Source organism: Odontomachus brunneus, unplaced genomic scaffold (genome assembly GCF_010583005.1).
Source record: "Odontomachus brunneus isolate Ranch 3 - 2012 unplaced genomic scaffold, Obru_v1 Obru_scaffold_023, whole genome shotgun sequence".
NCBI lineage: Eukaryota > Metazoa > Arthropoda > Insecta > Hymenoptera > Formicidae > Odontomachus > Odontomachus brunneus.
This window is the reverse complement of record NW_022639473.1, coordinates 1,249,717-1,273,567: the sequence shown is the minus strand read 5'-3', so window position 1 is coordinate 1,273,567 and position 23,851 is coordinate 1,249,717. Positions and strand designations below refer to the sequence as shown.

Below are 23,851 nucleotides of genomic sequence, written 5' to 3'. Positions count from 1 at the left end.
AAGAACACCGATGTGTGAGATACGTGTTCGGAAATTGGTACTTTTACCTCATGTGTGCATATGTGTTAGCACGAATTTCCGGTTAAGAGCCGCCCCCGCCGCCCTCATTGCGGACGTTTCATATCCCGACCCGCCCACGCGCCATTTTCGGGCAAAAATGATCCCGGATGGAACGTGGCGCGACGGTCCTATGAACAAATGAATATTCGATATCGTGTTCAAACACACACATACACAGCGGTCGGGGAGAATATTCGCCGAAAATTATCGCTCTTTGTCGGCGCGGCGATTTTACATAATTCCGCGTAACTGCATAGAACTTGACAGTTAACTGTTGTCGCGACCAATTCGATTCGACATCCCCTCACCCTCGAAATATTGTCCTGAAGTCCATTTATCCACCCTCACCCTTTTCCGCACACGTCCCTTTGATCTTTCGCCTCGATCTGACGTGTCTTTCTACGTTTGACGCGACTTTGAAGATCGATACATATTTATTGAAATTTTGCGGGAAATTTTTCAGGGCTTTCAAGTGAGTGTGCGCCTTTTATCTTAGCGCGAATGAAACAAATACGCTTGATTAAGATCACTTTAAGTGACAGGATCACGTGAACTGTCCCACTTGAACCCAAACGCGTACAGGAAACGAAACAAACTGCGACACGCGCAGGGAGAGAGAGAGAGAGAGAGAGAGAGAGAGAGAGAGAGAGAGAGAGAGAACTGGAGGGGAGGAAGAGAGTCAAGGGTACAATCTTCACATCGTGCTATGCTAATGACGGATAGAACGCGGGACTTATTACTAGATGAGCGAGTGAGAGCGAAACCGGGAAGAGAAGTAGAAAGAAGGAGAGAGATGGAGAAATAATGAGACGCGGTGGGTGCAGGAGGGTGCAAGAGGGCGCGACAGGGTGGCGGACGGGCAAGGGCGTGCGCGGCCTTGTTCGCAAATACAAGGAGACCAGACGATGCACACGTGCTACGACGTCTGTTTGTCGTGGCCAAAGCCCGCCATGGCAATGGCTTGGCATGGCATCGCATGGCATGGCAGTTGCCATGCGGGGCGGCACCGGGACCCGCGGCTTGACGTCATCCTATCTCTCCCAACGGGCAAGTTAATATTGATAAGTGGAAGAGTACGGCTTCTCTCTCTCTCTCTCTCTCTCTCTCCCCCCCTCTCTCTTTCTCGAGGACTCGTGGGACGAGCAGGGAGAGCAGGGAATAGAGCGGGAGATAGTGAAGAGCCGCTTTATTTCGGTGAGCACACCCCCGAATTGCACGTGATTGGTCGCGAAAATGAAGTAGCGACGCTTCCCGACGAGTAGCTTCGGTGGAGTATCGCAGGATATCGTATTCTTTGAATTTCTTCGAATGAAACTTCACTCGAAAAGTAGCATGATAAATAATTCATTCATTCATCTAATCGTAATTTGTACAAATCTCAATTTCCAAATATTTAGTCTGATATGGAGAAACTTATGCTCTCGTCGTCTAATTCTAATTATAACGCGCAAAATTTAATTTTCAAATATCTAACATGGATTTCGTGCTCTCTCTAAATTTTTTCGAGTAAATTTCAGAAGAATAGAGAAGAATAGAATGCTAAACAATTAGTAAATTCAATGAATATTTGCGATAGCGAAAAAGCGTGATAAGATCCAGGGACGACGTTCAAAAGTCGAATTTCAAAGAACTTGTTCTGGAAATATCTAAACGTAGACATTTTTTATCGCGTAATATTAAGTAATGAGAAACTGAAGTCATGAGAAGTCACGATGTCGACTGCAATTTTTATTTGAACGCAATTGTAAATTCATTTCTCTCCTTACCCCATTCCTTTCCACTCTTTCATTCTCTCTCTCTCGTGATCGTATTTCTTAAATATCGCTATGCGGACCTCCCGGATGTTTTCACGGCGTATATCTCCCTAAAGGAGAAAGTTGACCCTTTCGTAACGCGTCGCTGTCGCGGGTTATTCTATACTTTTCTCGGTTATCGGATACAAGAATGAGAAAGAAGAGATTCATGCGAACTTGCGAGCGTTGCAAGAAGGCGTGTTGTCGGCAAGAGAACAAACGGTGAAGATCAGATATTCGCAGTTTGTGAAACGACACGATGACACACTGCAAATCCAAATGTGTTATTTTGACTGAATCCCCTTTTACGTTTCTTAATGCTTTAAATCACATCATTTGACACATTTAAACGTATTAAATAATAAACTTACACGTCTCTTAAACGTGTGCTAAATGATGTGATTTAAAACCACAAGAAACGCGCAAAAGGAACTTTAGCCCGAACGTACACGCTTACGCGTTTAAAAATGACATACTTGAGTTTGCAGCGCAAAAAGAGAGATAACACTTTATAGTAGTAAGAGAGATAACTTACAGGAACTTTTTACTTAGAGATAGCACTTTATAATAATAACAATAGTAAACAAATTCGAGACAAGTGCAAACCTAATAAAAAACCTGTAATTTAATAATGTTACTTAAAAAATCACACGAAATAATTGAAAATAAAGTATCAACGCACAACGTCACTGCTTTATTTAAAATTTTAACATTCATTGGTTATTTTGATATTTATTATATTACATAATATATACTACATCAATATAATATATTCACTATTACTTATTATAAACTATTGAATATCAATTATATCATTTTCTCATATTATTTTGAAATAATAACATTTATTTTTCTACTAACTCTTATATATTTTTTGTGCAATCTTATCGAAAATTACGGTAGTGTTTTGATATGAAAAAATAAGATTGTTTTCTCCGGCTGAATGTATCTTAGGATGTATTTAGCTTTAATCCGTATGTTGACACGACTTTTAATATTTGAGCTTAAAATTTCGCTTCCCAAACAAAAACTCGAAAATTTGCACTTGTCTTACGCGAATGAAAAAAAAAAAACAATAGTTACTTTCAGTGAAGAGAGTCACACGCGTGCCGCGTGATGCGCTGCGAGACGTTCGCGAGACTCAACGCGGCAATCATGGCGCGACAAAGAAATACGTCTATTTAAGTCTCGAGACAAACGATATACGCGCGATAATACATCGACACTAGGCCGAGCAACACAATAAGTCCCCTGAAGCATACCGAGTTCACCTCTCGCGGGCATGTTATTGTCGTTTGCCGTCACTCGCGCGCGTGTTACATCACGCAACAATCATCATGATGCCGATAATGAGAACATGACTAATGGCGATTATGGCAACCACGATAAAGAGAACCGGCGTGCCGACTTATGCACGCGAAAAGAAACGTGAAAATATAAAAATCCGCGTGAACGCGCGTCTCCGTGTCTCCGTTCTATCTGATTAAACTAGAGTCAATCTCTCAATAGTAGATTTAAGCTTAGATCTTCTAAAAGATGCAAAGTTACATTTTAAAGATTTAAATTAGATTTTTAGTTAGATTTTAAAGTTTAAACTCTGTTCAACGCATCAAACACATTGTTAGAATTCACTTGAAACTTAGAAAAAGGAAGATACCTGAGCTTAAATTATTATTGACAAACCGATCCTTAGCGTTTCATCGGTACTGTGTCATTCTTTCTCCCTTCCACGCTAGCTCGTGTATATTTGTTTCGCTCTAAAAGCAAAGATGCAACCTAATTTAACTACAGAAGACATCTTTCAGTCTCAACCGGCCGGAAAAGTTCACGTTGCGCGCTGAGCGCGTCGGCGGACAGAAAAAACATCAAAGCTCGCGCGATTGCCAACTTTGATGCTTTGGGGGTATCTCTCGGCCAGGCGGGAGGGATGCCTCCAGTTATGAGAAACGCCAATTCACTCGACCTGACGATCAAACGATCGAACGAGACAAACTCACGCAAGCTCTATTTCTTCTGCTGTATCTCGCTTCATCTTTTTCTCCCGCCGAAACGCGCACTTGTCGCGTCTCGGAAGCGCGGTCGAAAATAGGTTCACCGTCCGCGCTCCCCGCGAACCTTCTCCTCTGCCTTCGTCACATGAAATCGAACTATATGGGGCAGAGAGCTCCAGGCTCTGGGAAACCTTCCGACCGACGAATCTAACAGCGCGGTCGGAAAAACGCGCGGGTCGACATAACGCGTGCGACGTAACGGCGACAAAGAAACAGAGACAGATGCAATCAGACTCACCTCTTTTTCCCACGAGACATATTGCTCAGTGCAGCATCGTTCCGGGATAGACACTCGTGCTGGACACCAGCCGTTGGACGTCACGCAGCTCGTCGAGGATGGCGGGATACTCCGCGGAGATTCGATCGCGAGGCCGGCGATTTAAACAATATGGCCGTGGTTCACCCTCCGAGACAACAGAGACCCGAAGTTGTCGTTCGCGAACGCGCGCGCGCGTAAGCGACACCGAGAATCGCGACGACAGCGGCGGCGGCAGCGACGGAGGAGAGAGCTTTGTCTCACAGCCGCGAATGACAGAGTTGTCATGCGACTCGTCGCTCGTCAATCGCGTTCACTTCACCGTAGCGAGCTCCTCACGGCCGATCGATCCTCGCCCGTTGACTCACGCGTCACACTCGACGTGCTTGACGTCGATCGGGGTTACGAACGTACACGTTTCTCGCTGCGATGCACTGCGAACCACTCAGGGTAACTTCGCGATGGCGCGCGGGAGAGAGAGAGAGAGGGAGGACTCGCGACGGCGCGTGTGTGTGCGCGCGCGCGTAGGTGTGGTCGGTGGAATAGGTTCCTAGCTTACCGACAGTGAATTTTAAATCAAGGTCGCAGAGCTTCTGGAATGTTTGAACTTTGTGGTAATCGTCGGAAATGCATCGCGTATAAAGTTGCCAGGCTTTTATCAGCTCGGTGAAAGATATTACGTGAGTGTGTCGGTAACTCGATAACGTTTTGTGTGAGACTTTGTAGAAGTTGTGATCCGCGTTCGATTAGTTATTGAGCAGTTGTACTCGAAAGGATCAATACGAACGAGATATTGTTAAAATAAAAGATTTTTAATGTTGCAAAGTACTTATTTCTATACCTCATGTGCACGAAAATGAATGGTGCTGACATCTATGTGGAAAAAGGTGAACTACGATCGAGATGTCGGTAAGAAAGGCGGGCGATTTTAAAGTCGTATAGGGATCATATTAAACTGAATTTTCGGTGTGAACTTCAACTGCACGTAATTTTGCTCCCAATATTATGCGACAAATAAACAAACAATATACCTGACACATTCACATTCGAAGCGCAGACTCGTAACAATGCAGACAGTGCAGGCAGTGCAACTTAGTGCACCTATTGAGAACAGATCATAATAGTCACGAGCATCCGCCTATCCGCGGCCGTGGATGTTTCCCGCGCCAATTTTATATTGTTGTGATGTTCGCCGGCACTGGTGATAACACAAATGTCAACGATAAGTACTCGATTTAAGTGAGAATGAAGTTCAGATGCAGAATGGTGGACGCGGGCGCTATGCGGGATTTCACGAGTAAGATCAGAATTTGACAAAGTATTTCTAACCTTGCTTCACGTCATACGTCGAATATTGATATCGACATCGTCTTTTTGCACTCATTCTCACGCGCGCGCGAAATATTCACAAATAACTGAAGTAATTTATTACCTCTTCACCTGCGTCGTCTGCATCTTTCTCGTTAACTGCGCGATGTTTCAGCCATCGTCAATACTATATCCCGAATGGCGAAGTACTGCGTCCTGCGACTCACAACGGAGGAGTTGTGCTTCAACGTCGGCGATGAGAGAGTGCCCGTGCTCTGGGCGGTGCTCTCTCACGAACACTTCTTCACTGAATACATTATGATCGGCGTGTGCGAAGATGAGAACGAGATCTATCTAGAATTCGACGCATCGATGTTTGCCAGAAGCTTAAACAGTCTGAAAGCAACTGCCAAGAGCGTGAAGATTAAATTGACAAACAAGCGACAGCCTTGTTTGACATTCGAGATCGATCTGTCTTCCTTAGCTATCGAGTCGCGGCAATGTGTGCACGATGTGCCAGTGAGGCTGATACCGCGCAGGGAATGGCCGGAACACAAAATGCCAGTCATCTCTCAGTTTGATGTAAGCACTGACAAATATGATACATTGCGCTCTGCAAATACTGTCAATCAAGTGAGGTAAATGTTCCAATAATTGAATATATTTCAATAATCGAAACATCAATAATATATTTGTATCGAACATATCTAAGAAAGTTTTTAAAATTTTGAAGACCTAAGAATTTTCCTAATATCAATTTGCTATATTTAGCACTCGATCATCGAGTTTGTATTATCCGATAATCAGGACATGATATATTTTTCAGTTCAGTTGAACCAGCATTATCTAATATTTCATTGTAATTATAATTGATATTTATTGGTTGTTTCATTTCTTATTATATTTTTACCACTGGTAAACTTGTTTTACATAAACATTAATTTTGTTAGTAACCCCATTGATTATTTATTAATAAAGATATAAAACTGTTGGTGTTTTCTTATGCAGTCATTAGGATATTTACCTAACACTTGATTGCAAAACTGATTAGACACGATCAAGTTGGGATCCCACCAAACTAATTGAGAGTTATAAATAATTATCATTTATTATTAAAATATTACATAGTAATTATATTACAGTAACTATATTAATATATTATTATTTAATATTAATTATTGTGTAAGCTCGTCAGTAATAATTCTCAATTTTGAGTTTGATGAGCTCCCAATTTCAATGTATTTAAACCATTCTGCAACTGTACAATCAATTTTCTATTTCAGATATCTTTGGATATACAACAGCTCAAATACCTGAAGCATATTGTGGAGAGGATGAAGAGTATGAGTCCCAAGCTGACAGTGATCGCCAACAAACATGGTACACTGATGCTAAGAGTCGAAGTGGACCATGCTACTGTAACAACTCATTTCAAAGGACTACAAGTTTGGGTGAATAGACAAGAAGAGCAAGAAGAGGAGGAGGACAGTGAAATTTCCGCGACTGTTAGTGTAAAGAAACTCGCCATGTTTCTGGGTTGGGATATCCTTCATCCAGACAGTGTCAAGTGTAATATATTGCGGGAGAAAATGGTGAAATTGACAATGGATGTAGGAGATCACGTCAAGATGCATTACTTTGAACCAGCTATTGCTTCTTGAACATGCTGGGTGGAAGCTCAATCATATAGTGATGTTACCGAAATGTAAAATATACGTTTATTTCATTTGTGTTCATTTGCGCGCTATTCACTCTCCTCATTAAATTGACTAAGCTAATTTCGAAAAAGAAAAACAATTCTCACGAGTCCGTGCGTGTTCGCATCGCTGGACACGATACGACGAACGTGACTGACTAATTGTAAGCTAGATGCAGATTCTGTTCACTCTCTTGCCTAAAGTTCTGATGCATCTGGTCGATCTGCTGTATCTTCTGATTCAATAAAGTCGTCTGTTGATCCAGCCATTGCAAACTATTCATGTGCGCGTTCAAGATCTTGCCGATTTGGACGATAGGGTCACTAGAGTCCTGAGCGCGATTTGCTTCGTTCAAGTGTTCTATTATTTCCTTCAGATCCTCCGACATGCGCTTCAATTGCGTGTCAAGGTTTTCCGACAAGCGGTACGTGTATTCTCGGTCGGGATCCGAGACAGAGAGCGACGCCAGTTCTTTCTCTAATGGTACCAGGCACTCTTGTAGCTCCTTTTGCTGCCCAATCTGTGAAAAGGATTATTTCAATAGATTTCTATATTTTATTAATTTTATAATAAAAAAACTTTACAAATAAACTGTACATGTAATCTTTAATATAACTTTACACATGTATAATAAATATATATGCTGCAAACAAGTACTTACAACATAGTCTAATTCATGCTCTAATTGCTGCTGCTCAAATTTCACCCTTTCAACCTCTTGATTTAATATCACTATTTTTTCTCCATTTGTTATCAGCAATTTGTCCCAAACGTTCACTTGCGTCGCTTGATTCACAAAGGCTTTCTCTTGTTCCTCCAATTCTAAGGTCCATTTGTTAATTGACTCTTCGAGTTGACAGAAATTAATTGCAGCTGGTTGAATACCAGTTGCGGAACTGACACTGCAATATAACACAAATATGTGTTACAAATTCAATGTGTATCTTATTGAATGCTTAACTTTAACAGAACACAAATAAGAAAGCACTCACGTAGTTGTGGTTCCCAAAGAAGTGTGAGGGGCTGGCGCTGTTAGACTTGTTGAAATAGCAGCAGAAGTTGTTTTGCTCAAAGGAAAGGCTGTTGAAATAGTCGCAGGAGTGGTAACCATGAAACTAAATCCTCCACAAATTGTAGTTGGTGCAAGAGAGAATCCTGTGGAAGCAGCTGTAGTGGTGCCAGTTTTTGAGGCATCGAATGAAAGTACCGATGTTGCAGGTTTTGGTGCTGTACTGCTGGTGAGATTAAAGCTTGGGGCTGTTACCACTGTAGATATGGATGTTGTAGTTGTAGTTGTGCTGCCCAGACCAAATCCAGTTCCAGCAGCCATAGGATTTGGAGTACCAAAAGTCAAACCAGTGGATCCTAGTAAACATATTATACGTTAACATTAGTACCAATTTAGGTCTATTAAGAACAAAATACATTTATTGCAAGTTTGCTTAAACAATTAAGAAAATATAACTGAAAGTCTTGACTTATTAAAATCAGTTTCAAGATATTGTCTGAATTATAATTATTTCGATACAATATTTTAAGATTAGCTCTTACAAGATCATAAAAATTCTTTATTTCACCAGAAAACTATACCTGTTAGAGGTTTTGCTGATGGAACACCAAAATTAAAGCCTCCTGTTGTAGTTGTTGCAAGAGGAAATCCTGTGGCAACTGTTGTAGTTGTAGATGATTTAGTGGGATCAAAGGAAAGTCCCGCTATTCCAGGTGTAGGTGTCACATTGCTTGCAAGAGCAAAATTCGGTAGATTTGATGGTGTAGACAAAGATGTGGTCGTTGCAATGGTGTTACTACCAAGACCAAAGCCAGTTCCAGAAGTCATAGTGCTAGGAGTACCGAATGTCAAGCCAGTGACTTCTTGAAACAATACAAAAGATGTCAGTATAATTTCTTGATATATAGAAAATATGTAATTTTCAAGAAAAACAATGAAAAGTGCTCCATGTATTATTATATGCGTAAATATATTATGCTTGTCAAAATAAAAAAAACAAAAGCACTTTGCATGTTTGTTTCTCATAAAAACATCGCACCTGTTGTTTTTGGTGTCCCAAAAGATAATCCAGAGTTCGGAGGTGTAGTCATTGTGAAAGTATCAAGAGAATTCCTCGAAACGTTTTTCAGTTTACCTTATACGAGTAACCTAACCTAATCTCAACGAAAGTAGACGGTTATAGCGGGACTATCGTAATTTTTCATGGGACATATTTCGATATCCATTGCCAGTACTAAAAATCTATCTGTTTCCTGGTTTGGAAATAAGGGCCGTGGCACACAGAAAAACTTAAGCAGTAAGCGTAAGCAGTAAGCAAATTGACCAATCACAGTCGTTGATACTTGGACTGTAAGAAGAATTAATGACTGTGATTGGTCAATTTGCTTACTGCTACGTCATATTGCTTATGTTTTTCTATGGACGGTATTCATAGTCGGATTTTATTTTTAAGGCTGGCTTAAGTTCATTTTCAGATACTCCATAGCCAATGAAATGATCCGTTCATCATGTGAAGATAAACTTAAGACGGTCTTAAATATAAGATTTGACTATGAATACCAGCCTATGTGAATGTCACCAGCTTAAATTCATACGCCACCTGGTGTAGAGAGTTAAAATGAAAAGAATCCTCAAGGTAAATTTACAATAATATGTTACATTTCCTGATAAATTTGTAAATCAATTCCATAGCGGTTGTATCCTCAGAGAAGGCAATTTCATGAATATCTATAGGTAAATTCCTCTTTGCCAATTGTATCATTAATTGTGATGATTCCTCCAAAAATCGAGAACATGAAAAGAAAATATGTTGAGCTGTCTGTAATCTACATCCACACTAACAAGAAGGATCCTCAATAATTTGTTTATCAATATTGTCCATATCTTGCATGATAAGATCTTAATCTATTAATTAAATTAATTAAAGCTCTAGGCAAGGTTTACTAAAAATCTATAGTATAAGTGACATGAATTACACAAATGTCTATTAAACTAGTTTGTTAACAAAGGCTTCGAACGTGCGCCGCGTAAGGTTTCTGGTTACATGCAAGAAAATGGCGGCGGCTGTGTGTGTGTAACGTGTTATTTGTGTGAATACTTACATCGTACAATGTGAGTCAGCGTAGCCATTAAATTACTGTCGTAAAACCAAAAATGCCAGCATCTTATTGCATTAAAAAATGTCGTAACAAAAAAATAGATAATATTGGACGTTATTTGCTCTGCTCATTTTCAATAAAAGAATGTTATGACTAAATGTAGTGAAAATATGTGGCGGTAGCGGCTAGCACCCTTTGGTTGCTTTCCAGTTGCGTACACTGTGTTACACAAAACCAGTTTATTGGTTGCATATTATCTTACAAGATATTTTAGATAATATATAACCAATAAACTGGTTCTGTGTACGTGTATATCAAGATGTGTTAAGCAATTGGAAAGCACCTATTGTCTTTATAGAAAAGTATGTGCTCCCCGCTTTAACGGTGCAAACCCATACAGCGGAATAGCGGAGCGCGGAATGAGAGCGGAACCAATCACGAATGTTCTACAGTTTTCATTTGTGATTGCTTCCGCTCGTGATTGGTTCCACTTTCGTTCCGCGCTCCGCTATTCCTCTGCATAGGTTTGCACCATGGGGTGCGTTCAAATTCCCTACCCGGGTGCGCTCTAATACTAGAAATGCTATAGTATACGTAACATATACTATAGTGTTTCTAGTAGTAGAGTGCACTCGGATGAGAACGTCCCAATTGACCACGGTATGACTGGACACAACCAACCGATGCAAAGAATTATCTAGTGAATTACCAGGTCGAACCAATCATTACAATCTGTGTCCAATCGTACCGTGGTCAATCGAGTCCTACCCATATATACGTCCAAGGCTGCGTTCAGATTCCACACCCGGGTGTATTCTATTACTAGAAGTGCTATAGTATATGTAACATATACTATAGTGTTTCTAGTAATAGAGTGCACCCGGATGAAGAATCTGAACGCATCCCAGGGGGGTGGGACCCGATTGACCACGATACGATTGGACACAGATTGTAATGATTGGTTCGACCTAGTAATTTACTAGATAATTCTTTTCATCGGTTGGTTGTGTCCAATCGTATAGTGGTAATCGGGACGCTTCCCGTCCATGGTTGCACTCTTAGGGCTATCGCACACAAATTGACATAACTGCATATGCATAGCATAAGACCGTATGTACCAATGAGCATCGAGTATTAAGTCGCCATATTGGTGTTCGATGCTTAATATTCGATGCTCATTGGTCCATACGATCTTATGCTATGCATATGCAGTTATGTCAATTTGTGTGCGATAGCCCTTAAAGTGGGAAGCACACACTCTTGCATAAAGGCATAATGCATAATGCACACGCATAAGAATATTGACCAATTAGAATCCTCATTTCTATTGCCACGATGAAAATGAAGAACTCTGATCAATTTTCTTATGCATTATGCCTTTATGCAAGAGTGTGTGCTTAAGAATTCACGTTTCAAGAGCCATTCCACTGGCTGCCCGTCATCTCAAGATAGTACGTAACCAATAAAACGGCTCTGTGTTACTAATGTCATGACTATGTAGATGCTGATCAGTTGCGAATCGAGAGGATGTAAACAATCGCAATGACTTCCGGAATACGCTTTTTTTTGAGCATTTGTAAATAAACTCGATTATCAAAATCGGATCTTTCCTTTTTCTTTCTTTTTTAACAACAGAATCATGTTTTTTTTCATCGTACCATGTCAAAGACCTGTCGTCGAGTACCGATGTAAATAAACGACGCGTCGAACGAATGTTCGAAGATGGCCATTTTGGCGGGTGACGTGTTGTGCGTGGCTGCTCTCGACAGCCATAACACAATCGCCCGTGTCGAGAGAGAGATAGAAGGGTAAGGAGAGACAAAGAAAAAGAGAGAGAGAGAGACGGATCGCATGTTCCGCCGCGACGCGTGTCGCGATTGCACTTGGTACAATCGAATCGCGTGTAAATCGCGGGGCGGAGAGGCGCGTGGGATCATATATACTACGCGACGGCGAGGAAGCGTGACCGGCGTCCATACCGCCGGACGGTAAACATTACATTCTCATCGCGGCGTACGATTTGCCGCTGCGCTAGGGGGGGCAATGCACCATGGGAACAATTTGCGACAGGCGCATGCGCAAATCAGTTTACAGTTGGAGGCTCAAAGAAAATGGCGTCAGCTAAGTTTCTGGAGGAAGCTCTTAGCACTGATGTCGACGAATCTGCAGTGAACGCAATAGTGGGCTCCCTTGAGACGCAGCTGGTGACATCGACGCCGACTGTGGTCGGGCATCAGGCGAGTTCCGCGTCAGTCAGCCAGCAGAATCATCAGGTGAACAGCGCTATTTCCAACGGGGGCACAATCACCACGGTACAGCCACAGAAGCATGGGGTTTCGAACGGTGGCGGTGCCACTACGGTGAACAGCCTGATGACTCAGGAAGTCGCCAAGTCCATCACCACCAGCACTCTGCTGCCGGTGAACGTGGTTACTTCGAACGCAGTGGCGCCACAGGTCATCACCACGCAGCAGCAACAGCAGCAGCAATCACAGCAGCAACAGCAATCACAGCAGCAGCAGCACGCGCAAACACCAGGAATATCCGCGTATATCAATCAAGTAACCACGAACCAAGTGTCTAGCAATCAGACCACTCATATACCGAGTCTGACGAAAACTCATGAGCCAGTGAAGATCATCTACCCCACCGCCGTAGGCCAAGTGATCGCTACCACGGGGGTAGCCAATGCGAACAATAAGCTCACCTTTCCCGCCCAAACAGTCGGTCAGTTAGCGAACGGTACTCTGGGTATTACTTCATCGGCAGTGCTGCAGACCACGTCGAATGCTGTGTCCAATGTGGGCTCTATTAGCCAGACAGGCAGCCAAACAGTGACTGGTGTGAATAAGCCGACGGGCACGGCTCTAGTGATCAAAACCAGTGTAGCACCGGCCGGCATGGTGTCTGTTCCCATGACTGTTCCAGTTTCTGGTAACGCAGTAAGCACTGCGTTACAGGCCAAGGCTGGGGTCACTTCCACAATAGTGCCCAGCAATGTTCAAATTCTCAATGTGAATACCATGAGGCCTACCACACCAGTGGCAGGGCAGCAAGCCAATAAGCAGGTTACTTCTAGAGTGGTGATAGGGCAACCCATGGTTGGAACGAGATCAGGAGCTCCAGGGGTAAGACCGTGCTTGACTTTGTATTTGTAAACAGAATAGTGTGACATTTTGTTTTTCTACACAGTATGTGTATATGTGTTGAATGTCCAGGATAATAGAGCATCCTTCAAATTTCACTATACTTCTGACTTCACTTGGTTTGTTTTGAATTACGTAGCATACCAAAGTATACTTGTAACTGCATTAAGTAATTTTACTTGATGCTTCTGATTTCACTGCATTTGTCTGAAATTAAACAGTACCAAAATGTTTTCTTATAATCGTTAAATAATTTTACTGAAGATGCAGATTTTATTGTTACTTTATTACACTCTTAGAACTATACCTACTAATTATACATATATGTAATTTCTTTTGAAACTCTTTACAATAATATAGAATTAGAAACAAAGGATAAATGGTGAAATGATAATAATAAATATTGTGATTTTCAGATAACGTTACAGGCACTCCATGGCCTTCAACCTGGAACTCAGGGTCATCTGTTGTTAAAAACAGAGAATGGGCAGTTTCAGTTATTGAGGGTGGGACCAGCACCGACTGCTGGTACTCCCACCGGTACTACGGTTACACCCAATAGCATAGCTGGAAATGCGGTAGTTGCTGCACCATCTCCAGGCACTACCTATCGCCTAGCTTCAATGCCGGCTGTAAGTAGGCTGAATACTCAGTTCACTGGCCCACCACTCGCCACTCTAAGAAAATCTGTTCAGGTGACGCACTTTTATACCTCTTACAAGACTCGATGTAGTACTGTAGAGATTTCCATTGGTTTGACCTTATTTTCTGTGGAATGGTGTTATCAGTAAGGTGATGTGTTATATTCACACTTTTCCGTTTCGATCCGTTTACTCATTGAGATGCGGATACACTTCCAGAACGCGAATGTTCATCATCGACTTCCTCATTTATTGATTGTTTGCAAATACTTAGAGCGTTTTCATTTTTGTGAGCACTACTTGTAGAAGGATCATACTTATATATATAGCTTCCGAATACATATTAATTATGAATGCTACAGTTTTCAGAGCGTCTCTCTTACGCCACGATTGACGTAACTTTTCACGAATAATTGGCGATTTTTCACTATTAGCTTATTTTTTGGGATGCATTTCTTTAGTAGTATGTCTTGAGTTTTATGGAGTGCAATAATTTTGCAGGTGAAATCCAATGCCTTCGTCAGATTATTGAGTATTGCATGAATTTCTGGTTAAAGGTATCTCGTAGGATATTGGCTTTGAGAAACAAATTACTTAGAGGAAACACATAGTGGAAGGTGTTTACGTTCATTGTTTTTTCTTTCTTTATATTTTTCCTATGTATATTTGTGCTGAAAAAATTTATCTCTTTACTAATACATTAGAAAATTTTCACAAATATTCTGACTGCTACATTACAGTAACAGTGATATTAAGAACATTTCAAAATGATGCTTTTACACGATTATTATTCTATATTATTGTTCTACCTTAATGACAGTGATATTATAATTTAATTTAAAAATAAGCATTGTAATTATATTTATTAAAGCATCGGATATAATTTCACTAATATTGGTTAAATTTTGTATATAATACCTTATAAACTATTACTATAAAACGATCAATGAATGTTGACTATTACGACACGCGTTATTCAAACGATATTTTTATATTAATATCTACAATTATGCTAAACTGTAAAAGACGAGTCTGTACAAGGTACAAGTGCGTCTGTAGAATATGTTATAGCAAATAAGTCGATTGTTATTGCAATCATTTGAATTCAAGAGTTGTTTAAGGTATTTTAGACATTTGATCAATGTAAGTAATTGAACTAAATAATTATAATATGCAAGTAACTTATGCTGATTTTGGCAATAGTAGTCAATAAGTAAATACTTTTTAATTGGGTTTTCACTTGTTTCTGTTTCTCTCTCAGCATGCACGTAGGAAAATTAGATTTCTGAGATGTAGTAATATAGAGTTTGCAAAGATTCTCCTTAATTGCATGCAATAGACAAAATAATTTATTATACAGTAATTTTATATAATTTTTCAATTGGAAAGAAATATTATCTTTATCTTACATTTATCATTGTTATAAAAATATAAAGTAAGTATCATAATATATGTATTTTTCAACAATTAAATTTTTCAAATTGAATATAATGTGAGAGAATAAGAAATTTGTCTCCTATTAAAATTAAATTTTACTCTGTAATTTGTTGTATCAGATTTTTTTTTATATATGCAGCCATTTTTTTTATATGTATATGTATTTACAGGCACGGAAATGTTTTTATATACAAGATTATAATAATTTTTCTTTATATATATTTTTTGAAGTCATAAATCGTTAATGTAACTATTATTATCTACGTCTTCACATAAACTACTAATATACGTCATACACAATATATTATGACGTTATAAATAATTATTGCACTTCAAACTATAGACGGTTGCTGCTACTATTACTACGTCTACTACAACCCCAGCAACAGTAACCACAGCAGCTACAACTACTTCTGCACAAGCTGTTACTACTGTTCAAACGGTTCAAACATCTACATCTACAGTAAGTTATATGAAATATATTTATGTATATAATATATACATATATATATAAGTATAATAGATTAAGAATTATACGTATGTATGTACATATATATGTACATATATATGTAAATGTATATATGCGTTCGAGGACGCGAACGTGTGTATGTGTATGTATATACATATATAAGAATTTCTATATAAGTTGTATTAAACTCTCTAAAATAGAGAATTAACAATTTTTATTCTTCATATATCATCATATATTATCATATATATCATAATATGATTATATAAAGGCATATTTTTTTTTCTATTTCAGCGTCCGAACCCTGAAAATACCAAAGAAAAGTGCCGTAAATTCTTAGCAAACCTATTAGAGTTGTCTAGTCGAGAGCCTAAATCAGTAGAACGCAATGTCCGAACTTTAATACAAGAGTTGATTGACACTAAAGTCGAACCGGAAGAGTTCTGCGATAGGCTTGAGAAATTGTTGAACGCTTCACCACAGCCATGTCTCATTGGATTTTTGAAAAAGAGTCTGCCACTTCTTCGACAGTCTCTTGTTATGAAAGAATTGGTGATAGATGGAATTAAACCTCCACCGGCTAGCGTTGTTTTTTCCATAGCTTCGGCAGTTTCAACTATCGCACAGGTAAGGTCACCTCTTTCTCTCCCCTTTTCCTCCCTCTCATTTCCACAAATTCTATCTTCGTGCAAGGTGAATCAGCTACGAAATAATCTCGCTTTGTATTATAGCAAAATCAATTCAGACCAGCGATAGCAGGGACGGCCACGGTTCCTGTAACAGCGACGGCGACTGCGACGACTCAAGTGAGAGTAATGGCACCGCTTCCAACAGCCGCCTCAGCTGTGGCACCAGCACCGGTACAAGCACCAACACCAGCACCAGCACCGGTAACAGTAGCAGCGACAGCAGCAGTAGCAGCTACCACACCCGTTCCACGGCCTGCTCCACCTGTCCAACAAAGGCTGGTAAGATTCTTGAAATTTTATTCAACTACCAATACACATGCGTGAAATATTCGGCACTATTATTTTAATTGTTTCACCGTTTCTTGTCGTCTTAGATTCGACCGGTAACGACGGTGGTTCGTAGCCCTTCCGCAGCATACGCTGTAAAATCGACGGTGGCGGTTGCCGGAATTCGTCCCACTGCCCCTGTCGTGCAGAAACCACCCATCACGGCCACAGTCGTGAAAACGATCACGACTACCACGCAAGGCAAAACAGTCAATACAACCACTACTGTTAATAAAGCCGTAGTGCCTTCTCTCGTTCAAAAACCAGCTGCAAAGGAGAAAGAGAAAAAGTCATTTTCATCTGCAGGATATACGTAAGTCCCACGTTTTCTTTATCTCTTATTCCAACAAAATTAATGAAGAAATTATATAACAATTGTCTCTAAGGAGATTTTTCACGCTGTATGATTATCGTAAGATGTAATGAAAATCACACTTCTGTCACTAGGGCGGACGACGATATAAACGATGTAGCGGCTATGGGTGGTGTCAATCTTGCGGAAGAATCTCAAAGAATACTTGGTTCTACGGAATTTGTTGGTACCCAGATACGATCCTGTAAAGATGAAGTATTTTTGCACCTTACGCCGCTGCAGCAAAGAATTAAGCAAATCGGTAAAATTTCGATAATTTTTCTGACACTATTTATATTTGTCTATTCTTTTTGTTTACTATAAATTGAGATTTGTTCAGTGGAATCTCTATGTAAAACTGTGTGTTTCAACTGTGTGTTTTAGCATCTAACTACGGACTGGAAGAACCCAGTCAGGAAGTGGCAGCGTTAATCTCGCACGCTGCTCAGGAGAGGTTAAAGAATTTAGTAGAAAAATTAGCACTAATTGCCGAACATAGGATAGATCTTATCAAGGTAAAACTCGAATCTTTTCAGTGTACTATCTTTATGTTTTCATCTATTCAAGTACCACGTAAATTGCTATTAATAAAAGTTATTTTGGCAAAAGAATGAGCATTTTACAATTTTGTGGTATGTTTCATTCGATTGCTTGCTTTATAGGTTGACCCTAGATATGAGATATCGCAGGACGTAAAAGCGCAACTAAAATTTCTGGAAGAACTAGATAGGATTGAGCGTAAAAGACATGAGGATCAAGAACGAGAGATGCTTTTACGTGCCGCAAAAAGTCGCGCAAAAACGGAAGATCCCGAGCAAGCCAAACTGAAGGCGAAAGCCAAAGAGGTAATACGCGAGTATCCGTATTTTTCTGTTCACTGAATTCACACATATGAAATGCGTTCTTGTTTATACGAACGTAATTGCAATTTTCAATTTTACAAGAGATAAGAATGAAAATAAATAAAATTCTTGTTGGTTAGAATGTGTGTTAACAACAATAATAAAAACAAAATGATTTCAGATGCAACGTGTGGAAATGGAAGAACTGAGGCAAAGGGAAGCAAATTTAACAGCCTTACAAGCAATCGGTCCTCGCAAGAAGCCTAAACTCGACATAGTGGGCACGACCAATAGTTCGGGAAGCACCACTGCGAACACGTCGCAGAGCGGACCGAACAGACACATGCCGATAAGACCGCGTTTGAAGAGAGTGAATATGAGGGATTTGATGTTTCTGCTCGAACAGGAAAAAGAAACGTGTAGAAGCACGACACTATATAAATCATACTTGAAGTGATGCCCTGTGAAGGGCAGGAACTTTAGTGACCCGCCCGATATCTGGCGTCCTTCCTGTATGGTTTCGTGTAAGCTGGTTTTGATGGGACTCGATGAAATTCATCGTGTGACATTATCTTCTTACATAGTAGTGTACAGTGTTTTATAAGTCTGGGAGATCTCACGATAAGGCTCCTAATTTCGAGGGTGAGTAAGAGGGAGGGGAGGGAGGAGAGAATTGGGGAGAGGGACGCGGCTCGGAATTCCGCGTTTAAAACACGATCGTTTCCACCGTGTCGATACTAAGCTTCCCTAAATAAATGACTGAACATTTTTTAAATGTAATATAATAGATCGTTCTTTATTTTTCAACACAAAATCGCATCAATAAGCGAGCGGGCGTGAAAGATAGAGAGAGAAAGAAAGAAAGAGAGAGAGAAAGAGAGCAAGAGCGAAAAAGAGAGTAGCAATGTGGACGAGCATTTTTCGCGAGTTAGTCTCTATAGTCTCTTTTGTGGTGACATTGTGGCCATGTATGAATAAAAATTGTTATATGGTGCGTGAATGCATTAGCATGTGTGAGTGCATTAGTGATTATAAAGTTGTCACTATGTATATGCTGGCTGCATTGTAATATTTGACCTATACTTTTGGACACTGTAGCGTCAATGTAAAATAAGCGTGCAGGTTTTGTTATCATAGTAAAATGGTATTTTTGCAAACTGTAATGTAATAATATAATAATAGTAATATTAATAATATTAATATTAATAATAATAATAATATCGCGAGCACACTGTCCAAAAAGTATGGAATAATTTGTACAATATCTTACACATAATTAAATAGTGATAATTTAAATGTTGGTACAACAGAATATAGCTACTCTTCACTGGAAGATGGAATTGTTATCAGTATATTATGTTGTAATCTACATTTTCAGTGTTTATAAAGAAAAAACATTAGCTGTTACGTTTTTTATTAAAGAAAGATTTACAAAAGTAAGAATAACGGAATATTTTTTTGATTGATGTTAATTTAATTATTTATGTGTTTCCTTCTCGGAATTCTCGCGTCTGCCGACATACATACACATATATATATATATATATATATATATATATATATATATATACACATATATATATATACACATATATATAAACATATACATATTCTGCTATATATTGTCCGGAAAAAGTTGCGCTTTGCGTGATCAATTGAAACAAATTCAAAGCGAGTACCTGATTTGTATGTAAAGGAAGCGCAAGTGCACACGTGGGTGCCTGAAAAAAGAAAGAAAAAAAAAACATACAGAGCAATGCTTGAGACACTCAGTGAACTTCTCGCCGCATATCGACGCTTCACATATACCACATACATACACACTATTTTGTGTGCTCACACATCGTTTCTTTTACGTTGTCGAGAGATATTATGTGTAATACTTGTATGTACGAGGAATTTATCGATTAATCTGATCTTTATAGATCACATGTCGTATATTATTATTATGTTATTTACAACGTATAACACGAATTTATTCGCGTGCAATATAAGTTAGCACATCTCTCTTAGCGGGATTTTTCTTCTCTCACCGCGTTTAGTCTGGCCGCGTTGTTCCACTGCTCTCGTGTTAATTATTCCCCCACGCCGATAGGGTTGGTGCATACACACTCTCGTTGAGATATAGCTTACTTCGTATTACTCTCAATTACTGATCTTTCATCCAATACTTTATATCATTAAGAAGTAATTTTGTATCATTAATTATATTAAAAGTCTCTTGAACTTTCGAGTACTGCCGATTTACGAAATGCCCGCTACGAAACAACGGTGTTACATATACGTATATATACATATATATTTATATATTCGCCTTTATTTATTGTCGACCCGCTGTTCGTCTGAGCGTCGATTAGATTATTTTGGCTTATATCGTCATCCGCGAAAATTGTGCGCCGAATGACTTTGCGTCGACATCGATACTCTCGTTATTCCAGCAAGTTTTGCGCTTCCGCTTGTTTAGGGGATGGATTAATCAGAAGGAGGACGGTAGAAGGGGGAGGCATAATAAAGATAAAAAGACACTTCCACACTAAGAAAGAAATATTTGAAAATTTATTTGGAGGATAAAAGTTCATTTGGAAGAAATAAACTTTATCTTTATAACTTTATATCCCGAAAATAAATTTTGAAGTATTTTTTTCTCAGTGCATGATAGCGTGTTTGGGACAGCTCGTTAGCATACGTTGTGTGCGTCTCTTACTGCTATCAGACGTCGTTAATTAGAATGAGAAGCGTGGCGATGCACGTGTGTCAGTTCGTTCATTGTATCAATTGAGACGAGAGTTCTGCTTAAAAAGAAAGAGAAAAACTGAGGCTGAGTACAATCTCAGCGTCACGTGCGCTTTACCATTACCTAGGTCGAGAGTTACACGATCTTCAGCCTTACACGCAATGCGCATAAGGACGAAAATCGTACAAAGGATTCCGATTGTAATGGTAAGGCATATATGACGCAGCGTGTACACGACGAGGGAGAGGGTAGATATGTCCTCGCGAATGTAGCTTGAATTGCGTTGTACCGGTAATTTAAAGCACACACTGCATGAAAAATTTAATTACTCGCGTTGGGTCATTTAATTGATTCCCGCGTTTGGATCATATGTGTCTGAGATGACGCTTATGGGTCGTAAACAAATAAATACATACATACATACATTACATTGTATCACGTGCCTGGGACGTGCTGGACTATTGTGGCTCGTAAAAGGGAAGAACGTCTCTGGGAGACGTGATTTCAACGCAAAAAGGCTTGAATATAAACTAGAAGAAAGAAAACTGGAAAGACGCGTCGTTCTCGTGATCGATGCTTGGGCGTGAAATATCACATGCAATGGGCATTTCCTCTCTCGTAGTTTCGATCTCTCTCTGTACCGCTGGTGGTAGTAATAGTGATTGCGATTATAATTCGGTCATTCTTGTGGGAAGATATCGGGGCGGGAAGGAGGAAATATCCGCGCGAGAATCTCCGGCGAACGTGCTGTAATTTGCCGGAAACGAACGTCTGACATGTACATCTCGTTGTAAATAATAACTCTCCGCTCGTATAGGCGATCGTGTGCTCCGTCGGGAAAGCGCTCGCGAGCCGGTCGCTTCTTGTGTAACGACACCTTCCACTGAGCACATCGCGCAGTAGACAAATGCTAGACCTTCACTTAGCTGTACTACGTTCCTCGTTGCAACTATCATGCATCTGTTCTTTTTTTCTTTCACGAAACTCGATCCGAGGCAAGAGAGAAAAGACGCGAACTCCCGTGGAAAATGAGTCGTTCTCTTCTGACTGCCAGTAGACGGAATGCATTAGCGTGTCTGTATGAGATATAGAGAAGCATAGAGAAAGAAGCAACGGTTACGCATTACGGTTTTGGTACGTTATGATATTTTTATAAATTGTACTGGATAAGCAGCAAGCGTGTGAGATAATAATAAAAAAAAACACACACACACAAAAGCAAATCTCTCTCGAAAAAGAAAATTTCTTCATTCTCTAATTAGATTGTCTATTCTCTCATTCTGTTCTGTCCGTCCGTGATGGTGATTAACCGTCCAGGATTTAAATCTCATCCTTCCTTTTGTGTTCCATTCCGTATACATTTTCTCATTATGACTCGACTCGACCGTCGTTGTCAGTACTCTCCTGGAAATCATGAATTGCGTTCATTCGTCGAGTAGTATTCAATACGTTAATACGTGCAAAAAACATCTATGTATATTGCGCAATACTTCAATTAATTTTTTGTATGTACTTTTACTATGCAAAAGCATTTATAATTCTGCATAGCCAATACGATATAAATTTTGCAGTATAAAGTCAATATTTTGCCCATAAAATTCTCAAGTACGTACTTTGATACATACGCAGACATTAGTATATTAGAGCGAAAAATTAAATTACATGACATAAAAATATATATGGACGCACATCTGTGTGAGCTATGCTTGGTAGCTGTGATTGCTCTCAAGTGATGTCGACACGCACATAATCATTTGTATACTGTGTGTGTATACTAAGTTCGATGTTTGGAATCTTTGCCGACGAAATATGGACTTTTTCTGCATAGATAACATTGTGTTGACTTGAAAATTCAGACATTCCTATATTATGAAAGTACGTATGAAAATGAATTGGATTATTGCTTAATATGCACTTTTTATAATTTTTGTTATATGTTAACTTCGCTAATGTTCTAATTATGTTTATGTTTATCATCACATTAATCATATCAGTAAAATTTTCGCCTAAAATTTTCGAAATTTTTGTCTCGAAGCGATCCTTCCCGTGAGATTAATAAATAGCCATAAGTGCATAAGATTAGCGACGCGTTTAAATGCGCTCCCGATTTGTGCGCGGTAATTAGAGGCAAAATTAAACGTTACTAGTTTACGTCGTATCAGCAAGTTGACACGTTGGGTTACATAAAGATCTAATTTAGCAAATGACGTGCTCATGAATTCTGTGATTAGCGTCCACGTTTATTTAACGGATTATTCAGTCGCCTGAACTCGTGACAGTCTTTCTGGGATAAGTTTACTTGTTTGTGATGTTTCTGCAGTAATGACATGCACATATATCTGCCATCATTGTATAATATTCATGTGATTTCATACAACAGATTTTGCCAGTTGTTAAAATCAATATTGTATAAGGGATTTGTTTGATTAAGGGATTGGTTATTAGCAATTTACTTTGAAATATTTGTTCGTGTCGATATTGTAATCCAGTAAACACCAATTAACAGTAACGTTATATTAATGATACAATTTCCTATTCACAGCAATATAAGAGTAATATAACATATATATAATTGTTATATATAATTGTGAATGAGAAATTATAACATTGATGTGGTATTACCAATAATGTACACTGGATATGCTGTCTGACATTAAAGCATTCAATATATCCTTGTCCAGAATAACGCTGAACTATATTTATCGTTTATGATAGAAAAAAGGTCTTACCTTGAACCATTGAACCATTGAGCAGTACTACTTGATAAAGTAAAAATGCGGCCGACCTATAATTTAGTTGTACCACGGCGTATTCATATTCTCTGTCAAGGAAGTGGCGCCTCGTAGCGGATACTTTGAAACTAATTAGGTTGGTAGGATTTGTCTCATGTGCATGAGTTGGCGACACTAGTGCCGAAGACTTATGTAAACCTGCCGTTTGA

General features: G+C 39.4%; 4 protein-coding genes across 6 annotated transcripts in view; 2 read left to right on the top strand and 2 right to left on the bottom strand.

Moving 5' to 3' along the window:
• Nucleotides 1–4,548, bottom strand: part of LOC116842282 (myb protein) — a 44,202-nt gene extending 39,654 nt beyond the window's left edge. Inside the window, exon 1 of the mRNA XM_032811251.1 lies at nucleotides 4,143–4,548. Coding sequence (XP_032667142.1) covers nucleotides 4,143–4,162 — 20 coding nt within the window. The 5' untranslated portion in view covers nucleotides 4,163–4,548. The remainder of the gene's footprint in view (nucleotides 1–4,142) is intronic.
• Nucleotides 4,549–4,694: 146 nt separating this feature from the next.
• LOC116842285 (checkpoint protein HUS1) lies at nucleotides 4,695–7,204 on the top strand. Its single transcript, XM_032811258.1, has 3 exons — nucleotides 4,695–5,457; nucleotides 5,644–6,050; nucleotides 6,752–7,204. The coding sequence occupies exons 1-3, from the start codon at nucleotides 5,406–5,408 to the stop codon at nucleotides 7,127–7,129; spliced, it is 837 nt and encodes a 278-aa protein (XP_032667149.1). The 5' UTR covers nucleotides 4,695–5,405; the 3' UTR covers nucleotides 7,130–7,204.
• Nucleotides 7,167–9,476, bottom strand: LOC116842283 (nuclear pore glycoprotein p62). Of its 2 annotated transcripts, none has more exons than XM_032811255.1 (5): nucleotides 9,214–9,476; nucleotides 8,756–9,037; nucleotides 8,158–8,530; nucleotides 7,827–8,067; nucleotides 7,167–7,685 (listed from the first exon to the last, which is right to left on the bottom strand). In XM_032811255.1, exons 1-5 carry the CDS (start codon nucleotides 9,263–9,265, stop codon nucleotides 7,323–7,325), a joined length of 1,311 nt encoding a protein of 436 aa, XP_032667146.1. In that variant the 5' UTR covers nucleotides 9,266–9,476; the 3' UTR covers nucleotides 7,167–7,322. The 2 variants fall into 2 exon arrangements, with proteins under 2 accessions (XP_032667146.1, XP_032667147.1); XM_032811256.1 differs by having other exon boundaries at nucleotides 8,756–9,034.
• A 2,565-nt stretch (nucleotides 9,477–12,041) lies between these two features.
• LOC116842224 (transcription initiation factor TFIID subunit 4-like) lies at nucleotides 12,042–21,841 on the top strand. Of its 2 annotated transcripts, none has more exons than XM_032811119.1 (10): nucleotides 12,042–13,401; nucleotides 13,836–14,114; nucleotides 15,841–15,960; nucleotides 16,261–16,593; nucleotides 16,698–16,934; nucleotides 17,030–17,295; nucleotides 17,430–17,596; nucleotides 17,719–17,849; nucleotides 17,997–18,179; nucleotides 18,358–21,841. In XM_032811119.1, exons 1-10 carry the CDS (start codon nucleotides 12,385–12,387, stop codon nucleotides 18,631–18,633), a joined length of 3,009 nt encoding a protein of 1,002 aa, XP_032667010.1. In that variant the 5' UTR covers nucleotides 12,042–12,384; the 3' UTR covers nucleotides 18,634–21,841. The 2 variants fall into 2 exon arrangements, with proteins under 2 accessions (XP_032667010.1, XP_032667011.1); XM_032811120.1 differs by having other exon boundaries at nucleotides 12,043–13,401; nucleotides 13,836–14,051.
• The last annotated feature ends 2,010 nt before the right edge of the window (nucleotides 21,842–23,851 follow it).